This window comes from Zeugodacus cucurbitae, chromosome 3 (assembly GCF_028554725.1).
Source record: "Zeugodacus cucurbitae isolate PBARC_wt_2022May chromosome 3, idZeuCucr1.2, whole genome shotgun sequence".
NCBI lineage: Eukaryota > Metazoa > Arthropoda > Insecta > Diptera > Tephritidae > Zeugodacus > Zeugodacus cucurbitae.
Window position 1 is genome coordinate 34,611,407 of NC_071668.1, and position 19,582 is coordinate 34,630,988.

Here is a 19,582-nt window from a genome sequence, read left to right on the forward strand (position 1 = left end):
CCAGCGGGTACTGTATCGAACATTTTCAGAGCTGGATCATTTTCGTCTATTCGAACAACAACGTAGCCGCTGTCTTTTTATTCGCTGAACTCGTACAGCTCATCGTTCTATCGTCTGCGGTATTCGCCGTTGCTAATGTTTAGGGCACCATAAATCTGCCGCAAAACCTTTCTCTCGAAAACTCCTTGTTTCGTCTCATCTGATGTTGACATCGTCCACGCCTCTGCACCATAAAACAGGACGGGAATGATAAGCGCCTTGTAGAGTTAGATTTTGGTTCGTCGAGAGAGGGCTTTACTTTTCAATTGCCTACTCAGTCCAAAGTAGCAACTGTTGGCAAAAGTGATTCTGCGCTGGATTTCGAGGCTGACATTGTTGGTGTTGTTGATGCTGGTTCCAAGCTATACGACTTCGAAGTTATGGTTGTCAACAGTGGCGTCGGAGCCAAGACGCGAATGCACTGACTATTTTTTTGATGACATGAGATATTTCTTCTTGTCCTCGTTCACCACCAGACCTATACGCTTCGCTTCCTTATCCAGTCTGAAAAAATCAGAACTAACGGCGCGGGTGTTGTTTCCAATGGTATCAATATGATCGGCGTACGCCAGTACTTGTACACTCTTATAAAAGATTGTACATTCTCTGTTTAGCTCTGCACTTGAATTATTTTTTCCAGCATCAGGTTAAAGAAGTCACACGACAGTGTGTCACCCTGTCTGTAACTTCGTTTGGTATTAAACGGATCGCAGAGGTCCTTCCCGATCCTGACGGAGCTTTTGGTGTTGCTCAACGTCAGCTTACGCAGCCGTATTAGTTTTGCATAGCGCTACCAAATTCAGACATAGCGGCATAGAGGCGGCTCCTTTTCGTGCTGTCGAAAGCAGCTTTAAAATCGATGGTGTGTTGCGATCCTCTTTTCACAGGTCACAGGTTCTCCAAGATTTGGAGCATGGTGAATATGGTCAGTTGTTGATTTCCCAGGTCTAAACCCACACTGATAAGATCCAATCAGATTGTTGACGGTGGGCTTTAGTCTTTCACACAGTACGCTCTATAGAACTTTATAGGCGATATTATCACACGGTAATTGGCACAGATTGTGGGATCTCCCTTTTTGTGGATTGGGCAGAGTACACTTAGATTCCAATCGTCAGACATGCTTTATTCCGACCATATTTCGCAAAGAAGCTGATACATGCACCTTATCAGATCTTCGCCGCCATATTTGAATAGCTCGACCGGCAATTCATTGGCCTCCGCCGCTTTGTTGTTCTTCAAGCGGGTAATTGCTTCGGCTGTCGGTTGTGATTGCAACTTCTAATGTCGAAACTTCCTTGAGATTGTTGACGTGCGCGCTTTGCTGTACAGAGGTGGGTGCGTATCTTAGCTGCTACAAGATAGTGGTCCGAGTCGATGTTGGGACCACGAAGCGTACGCACATCAAAAGCACTGGACATATCGCTCGTTTGCATGAATAGTGTCATAACTCAGAAACTTTTAGTTGAGTATGCACAAATGTGCGTAATTTCATCCGTCCATATTGTATACAAATTTCATCTTGATGCGTAGAAATATAAACCGTAAAATATTATTAAATATTAAATATTTGTTTCTAACCACATCAACGAAAATCTCAGTTGTGCCAGACTTAGGCATGGATTTTTTTAAGAAAGAAAGACATATTTTGTGTTACAATACCGGTCATCATAGGGTGAATTTGGTTTTCTTTTCAGAAAAAAACGACATATTTTATGTTAGAACGATATTTGTGAAAAGGAAAAAAGAAAAAAATACGACACATTTAACTTATGACAGCGAAATTGATTTATATTTTTCACAAATAACGACATAATTCAAAAGGGGCCACGTTTATGCCTACGAAAAAGCTAAAGTTTACTATTTTTAGTCCACTTATGCTCAGAATTTCATTAAATATATTACATACCACTAGTTTATTCAATACACTTATGACATTTTTCTATATTTTCTTATACGACTTCGGAAAAGGTTGCGATAATTGTTTAACGTTTCTGTGGAGAGGGAATAGCGTTGAACAATTAACGCGAGAGAGAGAGAGAGAGTGAATGAGAGTAAAGCAGAGAACTTAAAGCACTTGCCATTTGAGGAATTCTTGTACTTCTTATACGACTTCGGAAAAGGTTGTGATAATTGTTTAATGCTTCAGTGCAGAGGGAATAGCGTTGAACAATTAACGCGAGAGAGAGAGAGAGTGAATGAGAGTAAAGCAGAGAACTTAAAGCACTTGCCATATGCCATTTGAGCATTTCTTGTACTTCTTATACGACTTCGAAAAAGGTTGCGCTTCAGTGAAAGAGAGTAAAGCAGAGAACTTAAAGCACTTGCCATGCTTATTCTATTTGAGCAATTTTTATTTTTGTAGAACAATGTTTAAATTTCGGGTGGTGACATATTCACATGTGTACGCATGTGTATGATTGTATGCTTGCGCTTTATTTTTCTTTCGTTTCTGTTTCATTTCTGCGAATTCTCAACTATTTTATGTGACTTTTGGTTGAAATACTCTGCGTTGGCCGTTGAAAAGTGAAATCTATACTTCACAGGATCATTTCTGTAGTCAATCTTCATTTACTTTCTTTGCAAATCGAAAGTATTACCACCCGCGATGAGGAGGTATATCGTTTTATCTGACAGCGTGAGGTTTATGAACTTTATTTCTAATTTTGTCTTGTGGCATATTAGAAATGTTGTTTCTTCTATGTTCACTCGGCACAGTGGTTCCGCCATAGGCCAAAAATCAAAAAATCCATCTCACGATTTTTCGACAAAATGTATACCGATGGCCTCTAAATTGTCCACACTTCCTATTTGCAAACCGGGTTTTCCTAAAAATCTAACGATACTTTCTAAAAATAGAGTTAAACGGATTTTTTTTTAAAGCACATCAGATTTTTTTTTTTTTAATTTCGCAGAAACAAAGGACTTCCATTTGTTCTGGTAATTGTTCAGGTTAACGAATTAAGATTATTTTTAATGGATTTTGAAGCTAAAGGTATTTACTTTAACTTGTGAAATTAATTAAGACTAACGATATTTGTATTTTTTGTGAAATTAGTGTTTTATATCACCTATATTTTTTGGGATCTTTTTTCTTTGTCTTCAATGTGTTTACATAAAGTTTTAATTGTGTTCCCCCGCGATCCCCCTTTAATTGTATTTTTTATAGTATTTAGCAGAGTCTTAAGGTAATAAAAGTGCTAAAGTTGGGTGCGGAAAGTTGCAGATGTATTTGCAATCGTCAAAATAATAATGGCCTTTGAATTAACTATTTTTAAGTTCAAACTCATCATAAATGGGATTGGAAAGAAGGATAAATCGCCTTTATTTCAATCTGTGTACAGTTTACTGAGGATACATTATAAGTTTTTGTTCTAATTATAATGGCTGTTGAATGGCAGTGAAAAAATGAACTGTACTAAATTGGTTGATAATTTGCTTTTTCCCTACATTATTTTTTTATATGATATTATTCTTATAGGTGGAATATGGGGGTTGGATGAGAGAAACAATAACGACAAATCATGTTCAGCTTTTTTCTCGCTTTCTTAACTTTTTTTTCCAAAGCCTTACTGAAAGTTTTGACGCTCCAATCATGACCATGAGATATATTTTTGCACATCATTGCCATATAATAGCAATTACCGCTCTATGGGAGCTATAGGACCTAGTAGTCCGATGGGGCCAATTTTTTTAATATATATTTAAAATATTTTTCTAGATTTTTGGTGAAAATTTCATAGCGATCTCTCAACGGGAAGTATTTATGACCGCGCCATCATACAAGCTGAACCACTGTGCTCGGTTACAACGGATAAAACGACTTCTGAGTGGTGATTTTAATGAATAAATTCCAAGGTTTTATACAAATAATTATATATAATAATGCAGTCAATGCAGTCGCTGTATATTCTGTTAGTAGAAAAGCAACAATATGCCTCGCTCATTTGCAATTGCAAATATGCAAAACCATTTGCACCAGATTGTGAATTGCCCGTGTATATATATATAATAAGTACAGTACGCATATGTATGTTTGTATGCTTGCGCATTATTACCGTTGTCAACTGCAGGTTCGCAAGCTTTTGCAGATATTATCGGAGAAACAGTAGATTATAACGAACAACCGGTACTCCTTGCGGGGGATTTCAATGTAAATTTCTCATTACCAGAAGCTGAACCATTACTGGAATTCCTCAGAGAGAAATTTACATTAGAAATGATCAATGGACGAAATGATCCTGCGACTAAAGGAGGTACGACTATTGATGTGGTATTCGCGAGAAATATAGATAAAATAGATGTAAGACATTTCATATCGTATTTTAGTTATCATAATCCAAATGTAAATATTATAGATATCAATCCGTCAGAACCCAGAAATGATAATTGATTTCTACTTTGCTTTATTAAATGTGCATAATAAATTTATAAAATGTGAATTTAAGAAAGTGTTGGTCACTCCACCATATTTTCATCCTTTCCCTCTCGCTAGTTTTCTTTCATACAAAATGATATGCATTTCTTGGAATATCACTAAGAAGTATAACTTCTTCCGAACGTAAGGACTCCACGCACCATTTTTTTTAAATGAGAGACAATTGAAAACTTTAAACCGTTTTCCTGAAAAATCGACTTTTTTGAGTTGTGACACTATTCATGTAAATGAGCGATATGTCGTCCATCTTTAACAAAATGATCGATTTGGTTGCGTGTGATTCGATCTAGGGACTGCCAAGTAGCTTGATGTATTTTCTTATGCTGGAATCTAGCACTACAGACGACCAATTCTCGGGCCCCAGCGAAGTCGATCAGCCTGAGGCCGTTTGGCGATGTTTCGTCATGGAGGCTGAAATTTCCGACTGTTGTGACACCTTCTTTACCTAGCGTTGAAATCGAAATCGCCAAGGATGATTTTGACATCGTGGCGGGAGAAGCACTCATAGGTGCGTTCTATGCGCTCATATAAAGTATCGGGGCATCGCAAATAAGCGATATGGTGAAGAGCCTCGGATTGTGGCTAGACGTTCATCCAGCGGGGTGAATGTCAGGACTCGACGACGGAGTTTCTCTCCCACCACAGTGATGATGTCAGCCTTTACTCTTACGAAGACATCAACCAGCTGGCCAGTGGCACCTATCAAATTAAGGGTCCGGACATTCCAGGTGCATGCCCTTAATTCGTAGTCCTTATTATACGTTTGCAGTGGTCGTCATCAAAATAGCTGTTGACCGAAAGTCGTGAGCTTCTTGAGCCAAATTCAAAAAAATCGTTCCTTTTTTTCAATATTTCTTTATTTATTGAATCTGCTTTATTTAAAGCCTAACAATAAGTATTAAAATCTTAAATCTATTTACAACTAAGTAAGCTCAAGAATGTGTTTGAGCTTTTTGGTAGAACGTTGCTCTTTAGTAGGCAGGTAGATCTCTTCTTTTTAAACGTTTGATTGGAATGTACCAAGGCATTTGCCAATGGGTTTGGATGTTCACGAAGTTTAGAAATATATTTCTTTCTGCTGTCCTCTATTACCTTCTTTACCATAGGAATATCAATATCCTTATGGATATTTTCATTGCGCATGTACCATGGTGAACCCGTTATTGTTCTAAGCATTTTAGATTGGAATCTCTGAATTATATCAATGTTGGTTGCACAGGTCGTACCCCACAGTTGTATACCATATATCCAAATCGGTTTTATGATTGCATTGTATAACAGGACTTTGTTGTCTAGGCTAAGTTTAGAAGCCAATTTAAATTTGCTGCTCTTAACTTCATGCAAGTTACTTTACTCGCTATATGTTTCCGCCACGTAAGCCTTCGATCCAGGTGAATCCCAAGATAAGTTACTTCATTCGCTTGGGGTACTAATACATTGTTTATTTTAACTGACCGACATGTTTCTGGTCTTAGAGAAAATGTAACATGCTTGCATTTTTGCTTATTAATTTTTATTCGGCAGTTGTCTAGCCATTCTTCGACACAAGTTAAGTGCTCCTCTAATACTCTTGATGCTCTAATGGGGAATTTGTTTCGGCTTACTATGGCTGTGTCATCCGCAAAAGTGGATGTCAATACGTTGTTAGCTATTGGAATGTCTGCTTTATATATTATGTACAGAGTAGGACCTAATACACTGCCCTGAGGTACACCGACCCTTATTGCTCGTTCTTCTGATATAAAATCTGCTACTTTAACTGTAAATTTCCTATTTCTTAAATATGACTCCAATGTTTTATGCAATTCGTAAGGTAAAGTGTTTTTCATTTTCCATAAGATGTGCTCGAATGCTTTCCTGATTTCGTTTGTAATTCTATTCACTTGCTCTACTGTGCCATGTTTAGCATGAAACCCGAATTGGTGGGTTGGTATTATATTATTTTCGTGGAGGAAAGGAGACATTTATGATAGTAAAACTTTTTCGAATATTTTGGAAAGACATGGTAAGAGACTTATTGGTCTGTAGGAAGATGGTTGTGTTAAGTCTTTTCCAGGTTTATATATCATGATGATCTGCGACTTTTTCCACGAAACTGGATAGTACCCGAAACCAAGAATTGCATTAAAGAGCAAAAAGAGCACTGATATAGCAATATTTGGCAACTCAATTAACATTTTTGGAGTAATATTATCGTGTCCTGAAGACTTTTTCGGATTTTGATAATTTGATAATTAGACGTCCTAATAGACACGCTTGACTCGTTTGCAATATTGGGCAAAGTTGGCAACTTAAAGTTGTTTTTTGGGACATTGGGTTGAATACCTTTTCTAGGTGATTTGCAAAGCAATTTGCCTTTTCCTTATTACTGCGCGCCCAATTACCATTCGACTGTTTTATAGGAATCTTGGAATCTACTGGAGACTTAAAATACCTTTGGGCTTTCCAAAGGGAGTTTTTCTTGCTAGAATTTGGACACAGGTGCTTTATATAATTTTCAGTATTGTATTCTTCATCGCGTTTAAGTGCTTTTTTTAACTTACGTACAGCCGATTTCAGTTGACGCAGAGTTGAAGGGGAACGACTTAACTGCCATTCACGTCTCGGTTGCCTTTTCTCATTTACAAGCTTTTTTATTTCATTATTAGTCATGTTTCTAAAAACCTTAACTTTTCTTTTAGGTATTGCCAAGACAGCTGCATTAGTTATTACATCATTGAATTCCATTACGCTTTCATCAATATCTCTTCCTGTACTTATTTTTAAATCGATATTAATGTGGCTACTGATATATGTTCTATATTTCAACCAGTTAGTTTTAAAAGATGTTAGAGGTACTTTTGGCTCAACTATCATGAGCTGTTCGCATAACTTTATAAGTACAGGAGAATTATCAGAACATAAGTCAATACATGTATCTACTGTTATTAGCGATCTATCTATATTTTTGACTACAGCAAAATCTATTAAGTCTGGTATTTTGTTTCTATCACTGGGCGAGTATGTCGGCTTACCAGGAGATATTATATCAAGGTTATTGTGCTTATTTATAATAGTGTAGTATAGCTGTCGTCCTTTCGGATTAATAAGACGTGAGCCCCAGTACATATGTTTTGCATTGTAATCACCACCTGCTATAAATCTTGGACCTAGCGTTCCAAAAAAATCTTTAAATTCGCAGTCTGTAATTTTAAAACGAGGTGAACAGTATATAGCCGTCAGATTGAGGTCAGAACCTCGATTTTTCAATGATATTGTTGTAGCTTGTAGCTGCGCTGTAGCATGTGGTTCTAAAGTTTAGCCGATTTCTAACCAATACTGCTGTTCCACCGTGCGCCTTTCCATCTGGATGCTTTGTAAAATGAAGTCTATATCCCGCTATAAAGAAATTGTTTTTATTTGTTAAATGAGTTTTTGGTAGCAGCATAACATCTATGCTTTTTTCAGTCAGAAATCGTATTAACTCCAGTTTGTGTTGGTTTACACCGTTGCCATTCCATATACAAATATTTAGTATACTTATTTTTTAGATAATAAGGTTTGTAACATTTGATTTTGAGATTTGATCAAATCTTGGATCATGTTTTGCATGGTATACATGAATTGTGTCATACATTGAGTCAGATTTAGAATCATATTTTCAATACCTCCACTTGGTGGATTTTGCGGTTGTTGCATTTGCACAGCGTTGCGTTTTACCACATTTGCATAGCTTCCCTGGACAAGGATATCCTTAGAATTACCAGGTTTCGAACTCTGGTCTGTAATTACTACACTTTCGTTACGAGGGATATTTATCATTTGGTTACGACGAGCTTGAATTCCTAGTGACAATTTTGATTTCAAGTCTTTATATACAGGGAATATAAGAATCGTTCCTGGCAGTCAGGAACTTTCGTCACTTACATGAACTTCTACACATGACCCCATCATCGAACATTTTTAGTTTCGCAGTCGTATTTGAATAGCTGCCCGAGCAATCCATCGGCCCCCGCCGCTTAGATCTTCAAGTGTATAGGTAATTGCTATTCGAATTTCTTTATGGTCGCACGATGGAACATATGTTCCATTGCGGAATTGCGGAATTATGTTCATTCATTCAGTATGCTGGAGTAGTGTTCCCATCACAAAATCTGTATACTCTGGACATCAGCCAATAGATTACAAGGGGGTCTTACAAAAGAAGCTCCGGTTTTGAAAACTTCTAAAATATCAGTTTAGAATATATATATATCATTTTAGAATATATAGATTAGGTTATGTTATTAGGATATGCGCCATGTAATAAATTGTATACATACACATTGCCAATAAAGTCTGCGATTCCCCATTTTTTTCATAATTTTTTTTAAGTAAAGTAAAAGCTATTTATATAAGTAAAACTAAAGAAAATTTGTAAAAAAATGTGTGAACGCAGACTTTATTGGCTATGTGTATATGCTTTAAATCAAACATTATTTGAACTTTTGAGTAACGATATATTATTAATAATTGTGTACGTATTTTTTTTTTAGTTCGATCGACAATCATCAATTCGTTATAGTTCTCGACGTGCGCGCACTCTGGAATCACTTGCTTCCTTATATGAGGTAATTATCATCAACAAATTCACATTATATTAATCATATTTACTCAGCCAGGTCATTGTATTGATGCAAGTAATGTTCGGTTAACTCGAACTAACGGCTATAACCAGCTAACGGTTTATACGCCAATTACATACATACATAACTCGAACTTAGGCCATCCATACTTGTGAAATGTACATATATATTTCTTATTTCCTCTTTAAAATTTGTGTAAAAAAAATCGATACAAATATTTCCAATGAGCTACATACATAAATAATAGGCCTAATCATAGAAAACGTATCCAAAATAAAATTTACGATCACATTGAACTCACTTGCCGACCCAAAAAAATACATTCCGCGACTAATAGATGTCGCTCATTATCAAATCATTGAATCCTCAAAATCGAACATTTTGGTCGCAATCTATCCGTTGATGAGTGAGTTGCGGAAATTTAAAAGAAGTACATAAACCATTTGGAAGGTTTTGTGTAACTAATTACTGCTGTCGGACTAAATTAAATTTTAAATGGGTATTTTAGAGACAAGAGGCAAAAACAGACTAACAAAAATAAATTAAAGATATTTAAAAGCGATATAAAGTTGGCCCCTCGAAATAGCGAAAGAGTTTTCTCAAAGAGCCTCAGCCGAATTAAATATTTTTTTTGGAAGAAATTTCACAATAGTTAAAGGTCAGTTCTAATTTTTTTGAACAAAGCAAAAAGCACAGACACTTTATCAAATTTGTCGATAGAGGTCAATAAAACAGTTTTATATTCTCACTTTGTGGTGAAACAGTTTATCTACGGAATCAATGATTGCAGGAACATTTTCAATCGAAAATCTTTATCGTATCTTATCACTATTATCGTCTATTCTATTATCAACTTACCAATAGTGACTCAAACACGTGTATTCTGAATATAAATATTAAAAATTAATAATGAAGAATATTTTGAAGAAATTCGTAGGGATTGTTTTCTTGAGCTGCCTTAGTTTATTGCAAAAAATATATAAAAACGGACCAGATCTAGCCCAAGACTCGAGCAAAATAGCATATATTTTCGACAATTCGGTTGACTTTAAGCAGATTATGTAAATTATATTTTTGTATTCTCACTATTTAATATTTAATTATGTTTTATAATTATTTTTATTTATTTTATTTACATATTGATATACTTTTACGAGGATTAAATTTCTCTTTATCGTGTTCACTTTTTGAATTTAATAAAATCGTTTATCGTTTGGTTTAATTATGTGGGTCAACTCTTCTCGTTGGTGTCTGCTTATATAACGATTCATACAAGACTGTCATGATTTAATATTGACAATATATTGATTCAATCGTGACGAGACGAGTCAAAATCAATATCTGTCTTGACGAACCTTGGTACACATGTTCCTTGGGACCGTGAGAGGGTTGCTTTCGAAGATGGACAAAATGGTGAAAACCGAAAACAAATAAAGTGACATAACTGAGCCATTAATAAAGTTATAAAAGTAATATTTGGTTACAGGATCGCCCTAGTAAGGAACATATTTGGATTCATTTTTTTTGGGAAGTGGGAGTTGCCCCGCCCCCAAATATGTTTTTTGTATATATCTCACCAATAAAGCTATATAAACCAAACTTTCAGCAATCGGTTCCCTTACGTACCGGACCACACACTATGAAAATAGTTGAAATCGGATTTTAATCACGTCCACTACCCATTAAAGGTTAGGTTGAAAATTAAAATGGTTAACCCATCTATACAACAACATTTCAAATTTGTTTTTTTTTTTTTTAAATGAGGAAATAAATCTATGAAATGTAATCCAGTCTCAAAAAGAAGAACTAACAGATAGACAAAAATTTTTTTTATGGATTTTCAAATACAAATGCATTTTATTTTTATCATTCCAAAACTGCTAATTGAGTCATCTTGGTATCGGTATATTTATCCAATCATAAAAAATATTAATTTAAATAAAGCTTTACTTTTTACACTGTACAAAGCTTTAACAATATCTTATTTGTGATATAAACCCTTTTGGTGGACAAAACTACCTACACGTGTTGTTTATCTTACATTTCTAGGAAACATTGCGTATACGCAACGTTGGGAGTAACAATAGTCAGTTGTTATTGTTACTCAGCATGCCATTCGTGTTAGAAATGTATTGTCAATAATGGGTTCTCGCTATTCAAGGAGTAGTTCTGTTTTGTTTTTATTATACAGTTGGTTCTAGAACGTTGATAATAGCATAGATAACTTGATACGAGACTTTTTGGTTCGAGAGAGAGCTGTCAAAACTAGCATTTTTTATAACATTTGCCAATGATGCCACTGCTGAAAAATATTGGCTTGGGTATTTAATAAATTATACAAAACACTAAATTAAACACTTTGAAAATGCATACATATTTAGCCAAAATATGTTCGCACAGTTCAATGAAATTTCATTTCACACTAATTTCGTCAAGTAAATCATCAAAGGAAAGCCTGTAAGATTTGGATTCAAGATATGGTGCTTGTGTTGTTCAAATGGTTATCTGTATCGGTTTATTCCATATGGCGGAAAGGATACTAACGACAATAGAAATGATTTAGGTCTAGAAGAAAAAACTGTTCTGGACCTATTGTCTGTCATTGAAGATCCTCGCAAACATCGCATTTTTTTTGATAATTTATTTTCTTCACACAAATTATTTTGCATTCTGAAAGAGAATGGTACTATTCGAGAAAATAGAACTATGAACAAAACCATGATAAATACGAAAACTCTTCAGAAAAACGAGAGAAGGTGATTTGATTTAAGCTTTGACCAAAAATATGAAGCACTATTAGTTCGATGGAATGACAATTCTGTAGTGAATGTGGACTAACAACGCAAAAATCGAACCATTGGTTGCAGCAAAACGTTATGATAGAAAACTAAAAAAATGGTGAATGTGCCACTACCCCAGGTTATAGCAGATTATAATAAAAATATGGGAGGTGTCGATCTGCATGATAATGGAATTGCCAATTATAGGATTCGAGTAAGAGGGAAAAAGTGGTGCTGGCCACTGTTCATCAATTTGATAGATAGTGTTTTAGTAAACTCGTGGAAGATTTACAATCTGGCAAATGAGCGATCTATGACTCAATTAGAATTTAAATCTTACTTTGCTGTTAGTTTGATGAAAACCGAAGAAGCCCAACTTGCAGATAATTCTCACTTTTTGAGTAATTCAAATAGAAATTTACGAAGACCATCCAAAAACGAATTACCTTCCAATACTCGCTTCGATAATATTGGTCATGTCATAGAGGAGAACGAAAATAAACGTCGAAGAAGATGTAGACAGTGTAGAAGTACAACAATTTATATGTGTAAAAAATGTCAAATACATCTTCATGCTGATTGTTTGAAAATATTTCATTCACACTAGTCGCTATAGTATTAGCGTAAGTGAAATATTTTAAATGTATTTTTATGACTTGCTTGTATAATATAAGTCCAGTAATCCCATTCATCGTTCCATTACCCGACCATGAAGAAATTCGAATAGCAATTACCCGCTTGAAGAACAACAAAGTGGCGGGGGCCGATGGATTACCGGCCGAGCTATTCAAATACGGCGGCGAAGAACTGATAAGGTGCATGCATCGTCTTCTTTGTAGAATATGGTCGGAAGAAAGCATGCCTGACGATTGGAATCTTAGTGTGCTCTGCCCAATCCATAAGAAGGGAGACCCCACAATCTGCGCCAACTACCGTGGTATAAGTCTCCTCAATATCGCATATAAGGTTTTGTCGAGCGTATTGTGTTAAAGACTAAAGCCCACCGTCAACGAACTGATTGGACCTTATCAGTGTGGCTTTAGACCTGGAAAGTCTACAATGGACCAGATATTCACCATGCGCCAAATCTTGGAAAAGACCCGAGAGAGAAGAATCGATACTCACCATCTTTTTATCGATTTTAAAGCTGCCTTCGATAGCACGAAAAGGAGCTGCCTTTATGCCGCGATGTCTGAATTTGGTATCCCTGCAAAACTAATACGGCTATGTAAGCTGACGTTGAGCAACACCAAAAGCTCCGTCATGATCGGGAAGGACCTCTCCGAGCCGTTCGATACCAAACGAGGCTTCAGACAGGGTGACTCACTATCGTGCGACTTCTTCAATCTATTGCTGGAAAAAATAATACGAGCTGCAGAACTAAATAGAGAGGGTACAATCTTCTACAAGAGTGTACAGCTCCTGGCGTATGCCGATGATATTGATATCATCGGAAGCAACAACCGCGCCGTTTGTTCTGCGTTTTCCAGACTAGATAAAGAAGCGAAGCGTATGGGTCTGGTGGTGAATGAGGACAAGACGAAATATCTCCTGTCATCAAACAAACAGTCAGCGCACTCGCGTCTTGGCTCCCACGTCACTGTTGACAGTCATAACTTTGAAGTTGTAGATAATTTCGTTTATCTGGGAACCAGCATTAACAACACCAACAATGTCAGCCTTGAAATCCAACGCAGAATCACTCTTGCCAACAGGTGCTACTTTGGACTGAGTAGGCAATTGAAAAGTAAAGTCCTCTCTCGACGAACCAAAATCAAACTCTATAAGTCGCTCATTATTCCCGTCCTTATGTATGGCGCTGAAGCGTGGACGATGACAACATCCGATGAGACGACTCTTGGGGTTTTCGAGAGAAAGGTTTTGCGCAAGATTTATGGTCCTCTAAACATTGGCAACGGCGAATACCGCAGACGATAGAACGATGAGCTGTACGATTTATACGACGACATTGTCATAGTTCAGCGAATAAAAAGACAGCGGCTACGCTGGCTAGGTCATGTTGTACGGATGAAAGAAAACACTCCAGCTCTGAAAGTATTCGATGCAGTACCCGCTGGAGGAAGCCGCGGAAGAGGACGTAGGCGCAACATTTCACTGAATGAAAAATAATTAATCAATTTTTTTTTAAATGATTTTCTCTTTTTTTTATGTATTTTTAAACGTAATAAACAATAAATAAATAATAAAATATGCATTTATTTTTACCATTGGGAATAATGGGTTAACTCATCAGAAAAACATCAGAAACACCAAATTTTACAGGAGAAATGGCACTCGGATTTTTTTACAAACTGGAAAATGGGAACTACTCGACCGATTTTATCGAAATTATTTTATTGTTGGAATCGAAACTTCTGTTAAATTCAAAATATTGTAAAATAAAAAACTATTATAAAACGAAAATAAAAAAAACATTAGTGTTGTGGAACAGAGGACCCAGAGGTAAGTGATGAATTCACTATATGGTCCTTCGAGCCTTTAGAAAGGCACTTGTGGAAGAATACACCAATATCAAAGTGCGGTGAAGAAAAAAAATACATACTAAATACATAGAGACAGTGCAGGTGCAGTGAAAGTGTAGACACATACATAAAATACATTAAAAAAAAAAAACGGGCGCGATATTAAAACCACAGTAACTTATAACAGTTAAAAAAAATCTACACTAACATACATGAGAGGACACGACAGGACAACAGGAATCTACCTGCTGGACATCAAATCAGGAATTAAAAACTACATACACACACATTTTAAGTACCACCCTAATACCCCTTTGAGGCGGACTAGAGTGAGTGTATCCATTCTTATTATTAGTTCGTATGTACATATGTATGTAAACACCTTTTTAAAAAGGTGGAGAAAACAAAATAAAATTACAAATTCTTTGTTATGTATGTATATATAACATAAATTTATAAAAATCGAGAATTATAATCGAGCTTATATTTGTGTAAACAAACACACATAATCACTTCAAAAAAAAAAAAATATTCAAGCATCTACTTGCAATAATTTCCGGCAGTACCCCTTCTGTTTCATGAAACAGCAAGCAGGATTGCATTAAATAAATAAGCATACGGCATAAAGAAATCAAATAAAGAAAAAAAGATTTAAAAGAACATACATATTTGCATATTGATTTACAGCATATAAATTAATACTGTGTATTTAACATATTACATACTTACATACATATACAACATATTTCTATTTAAAAACCGGTTCTTGAACAATTCAATTCTCTCGTTCTCTTCACTTCCAAAATCATACGTCCCACATTTGCATGTTGGTACATTACATTAATACCTCCACACGCATACATAATTATAAGTGCTGAGGTCAAAGACCCGCACATCATTCAATTCTCTCTTACCACAGTCTTCTTACCGCGCAAACAAACGTACATACGCATACGTATTGTAATTGTGCTACCAATGCTTATATATCCAACTAACATAGGGTAAATTTGAACAATTAAAGAATCATAAAAACACGATCGGTTTATATTATACAATTTGTACATTTACTTATAATCACGGCCCGCAAGGGCAAATATTCTCTTACATACCCCTTGTTCTTTGTACAACAAAAACAAGCAGGTTTGTAGCCAACATAATTAACGCATATTACATGCACACAAACAAGCACATAACGTGCACTCATATGTACAAAGGATATTGACCTCTTACGCGCGATCATATAAACAAGGACATTCGAATAAGTCTGTAGCTAATAATATACCGAGATTCCAAACGCATAATAAATAAAAACGGAACCAAAAGCGTATTTTATAATTACAACGAAAAAAAACTCTTATTTGCGTAAAAAGAGTTTTCGGTTCGCTAATTTTAATAAAGAAAATTATTAATATTAAACTATTAATCAATTTTAAAAGTCTAAATGAACATAGATTCAAAAGACTCTAAATCAACTCAGAGTTTAAAAATTCCTAAAATGATTACAGACGATAAGAGTCCATGCACACCTGCAGAAGCTACACGCTCAAAGCAAGGTGCTACAAAACCGAAAAGGGGGAAAGACATGTTGTACTCTAATTTCATTTCTGAGAGTGACTGTCTAATAAGATACTGCACTCGATTTACATCTTCGCCGATGCAAAACAACTATGAATCGGCACTTGAAATAAAAGGTCAAACAATTGTAAATTTTTGGACACGTCTCCAAGCTGTGTATGACTTAATAGTAGAAACTGATGATTCAGATCTACCAGAAAATTTTAAATCTTCGGCTTACGCCAAATATGAAAACTGTTCAGACCAGTATGTAGACACAAAAATTATGATCTCAGATCAATTAAAACTTTTGAAGTCAATCGCGCCTACTCCCCAATCGAGAGTAGAGCTGGCACAAATAAAATAATTCAGACATTTATCTCCAAGTGCCAGCATGCGATACGGAAATATTTCACGGATGTTATGATCAATGGCCGTACTTCCGGGACATGTTCACAGCCCTTTTTATAAATCATCCTAAACTCGCAGATGCACAAAAGCTATACCACCTAAGGTATAAAACACAAGGGGAAGCAGGCATGATCGTCAAGCAATTCGGCTTAAATTGCGAAAGTTTTAAGCTGGCTTGGCAAGCACTAGTCCAAAGATACGAAAATAAAAGAGTAATGATAGAAAATCCGATTAAAACTATTCTACATTACCCTAAAATTAAACAAGAAACCAGCCATGAATTTCAAAAGTTTTACTCGCCAGTGACTAATTGCCTATCAGTATTACAAACACAAAATGCTCCCGTAGAATATTGGGACCATATGATAGTAACTATCTGTGCAGTAAAATCCCTGAGGCTGCGTTACTACGATGGGAACAGTCACTAGACGTTAGAAGAGTGATGCCCACATGGCAGGAAATGAAAAAATTCCTCGCTGCTCAGTACGAGATAGCTGAGCGAATGGGCAGCCAAAATATGAATGTAACTAGTCTTCGAAATGAGTCGAGTAAAAACTTGCTTAAACCTCAAGCCAGCAAACATATCCAATACAATACACACGTGAATAAAAGTCACTCCTTCATGTCATACCAAGCCAACAAATGGAAACAATATGTGAATCTTGCGAGAAATTTAAAAAATTAAATATTAGTGAAAAGAACAACTTTGTCAGATCAAAACGACTCTGTACAAACTGCTTGTCCCACACACATAATATAAATAATTGCGAAAGCAAATTTAACTGCGTTTATTGTCAAAAAAGACACCACTCAATGTTGCATTTTAACAAACCTCCTATGCCACCCCAAAATAATGCTTACATTAGCACAAAAAGAACCACGGGTTTAGTTGCAACAGCAAGTCCCGAAACACAAAACCCCGAATTTGGCCAAGAGGCACTATGTTACTCAAAGACATCAAAGACCCATGCATTACATAGCGAAATTCAAAGTATGGTATTACTACCCACAGCAGTCGTCTCCATCGAACACCGAGGAGCACTATTCAAACTTAGAGCCTTAATAGACCAAGGATCACAACGATCCTTCATAGCGTCTAAGGCACAAAGTAAACTAAAACTGCCAACGAAACAAGCAAAATTTTAAATTACTAGAATGGGTGGAAGAGTTATACAGAACTCTAATAAAATCTGCCCCATTACCCTAATATCCACGCAAGCGAATAAGCGTATTCTAGCAGAAGCTATAGTCTTACCACAATTGACAAATACTGAAACAGTTAACACCTTGACAACTGAAGTTGAAGAAATATCCAATGAATGCCTTAATACACAATTAAGGAAATTTGTTGAGTTAGTAAGAGTATACAATATTTTCTTAACACCGTGATGACACATGCGGAAAATGGATGAAATCGGTTTACAAAAACGCCTACTTCCCATATAATTCAATTTTGAATTCCTTCTGATTCGTTCACTTTATAATATATACATTAGAAACCAATGAATATCGCGGAATAAAACTTTTCACAAATACTGTATATGATCTGTGGCATCACTTGAGAAAAAAGTGTCGAAATAAGACTATAACTTTTCAATGCCCCGGATATCGAATATGAAGAGCTCAGTGCCTTAGGGTAATTTTTCACCGAAAATATCGGTATATCTCTCAGATATCTTAGTTTAATGCAGAGGGAATCTTTTTCTTCTAATAGTGTGTCTCTGTACCAAAAATGGTTAAAATCGGGTAATAACTACAATGGGCTTAATACCTTATAAATCGGTTAATATGTGAAATATCTTAGCTAAATTGAGTATATAATCTCACACATTATTGTGTTGGTGAAAATGAGTGAAATCGGTTCAGGAATTACCTCAGCCCATATACTATATATGAGGATTTTCGTTATTCTATTGGACTTTACGCCGAATATATGGATCAAATTGTGTGTTGTCTTAATAAAAATATGGCAATAAATTGCGAGAGTATAAAATGTTCGGTTGCACCCGAGCTTAGCATTTCCTTACTTGTTCTTTTTAGCGTCTTGTAGTTGAATGCCAAGGTCATCATCGCTTTACTGTGTAGTTGGGGTAAGGTTACTCATTGCCTGTGTTTTACAACCAAGTACCAAAACTTTAACGTTTTCCCGGCATACGAAAACCGAAAACAATATCTTGATTTGCAACTAACAAATTCGTCATCATTTAATTCATTCTTATGAAACACATCAATTGCATTTGCATTAATCACGAAATTTTTTTTTATTACAATTGTACCTAGTATACAATGATTAAATACTAACAACAATTCAATTCTAATATGTTAGAAATAATAATTAAAAGTTAAATGTTAGAGGAATTAATTTGCTGCTACAGTTGCCTTGCAAAGTCTGAAGGCCTCTTACGTTTCAGTCGGTTTTCTCGTTCTTCATATCGTGAGTCTTTGTAAGTTTGGTTATTTCGTTTACTACTGAATTTACACCAAAATCACGGTGAAAGTCAGCAGATCTAACATACCAAGGAGCTTTAACTATACTTCTTAGTACCTTATTTTGGAAGCGCTGAATGCAGGCAATACAGTTTTGACTTGAGCACCCCCATAGTTGAGCTCCATAGGCCTAAATTGGCCTAAATGTATTTGATTATATGTACATGAACAGCTTGTTTTCGATTAAAAGCGTGGATCTCCTACCGACTAGATGGAAAAACTTAGCATATTTTAAATCAAGCTCACCCTTTTTTCTTGACATGCTCTTTCCAGCTAAGCTTAGCATCTAGGGTAATTCCTTGGTACTTAGCATTATTGTGATGTGGTATAGGAGTACCATTTATATAAATGGAATAGATGGATAAGGTGTTTTCGATCTGTTCTTGATTTGAGCCTCTTTATGAGAACATTCTCGAAGACTTTCGATAGAACAGGCATCAGCGATATTGGCCTATAAGATGTGACATAATGTAGTGTTTTACCCGGCTTAGGTATCATATTAACTCCAGATACTTTCATTCAGTTTCGTTTAATTTTATTGGTGCGACATCTTTTATTTGTTTATTAATATTCCTTGCAGCTTTTCTATCTTGATTTGCAACTAACAAATTCGTCATCATTTCCTTCATTATTATGAAACACATCAATAGGCTTAGCATTAATTACGAAAATTATACTACAATTGTACTTATGGGTTGCCAATAATACTAAATCGATCCATTAATTTGCTGCATTTCTAATATCGATCATGAATCTGGACGCAATATGCTCCACGACAGCAAATTG

General features: G+C 35.7%; 1 protein-coding gene and 1 pseudogene across 10 annotated transcripts in view; both read left to right on the forward strand.

Annotated features, from left to right (window-relative positions):
* The window catches only part of LOC105219786 (protein PALS2), a 111,800-nt gene that overhangs the window by 62,221 nt on the left and 29,997 nt on the right, over positions 1-19,582 (forward strand). For all 10 annotated transcript variants that reach the window (XM_054226427.1, XM_054226422.1, XM_054226424.1 and 7 more), the window contains one exon: positions 8,992-9,066. In XM_054226427.1, the coding sequence (XP_054082402.1) occupies positions 8,992-9,066 (75 nt within the window). The remainder of the gene's footprint in view (positions 1-8,991; positions 9,067-19,582) is intronic.
* LOC114805005 (small nucleolar RNA U3) lies at positions 2,569-2,761 on the forward strand (annotated as a pseudogene).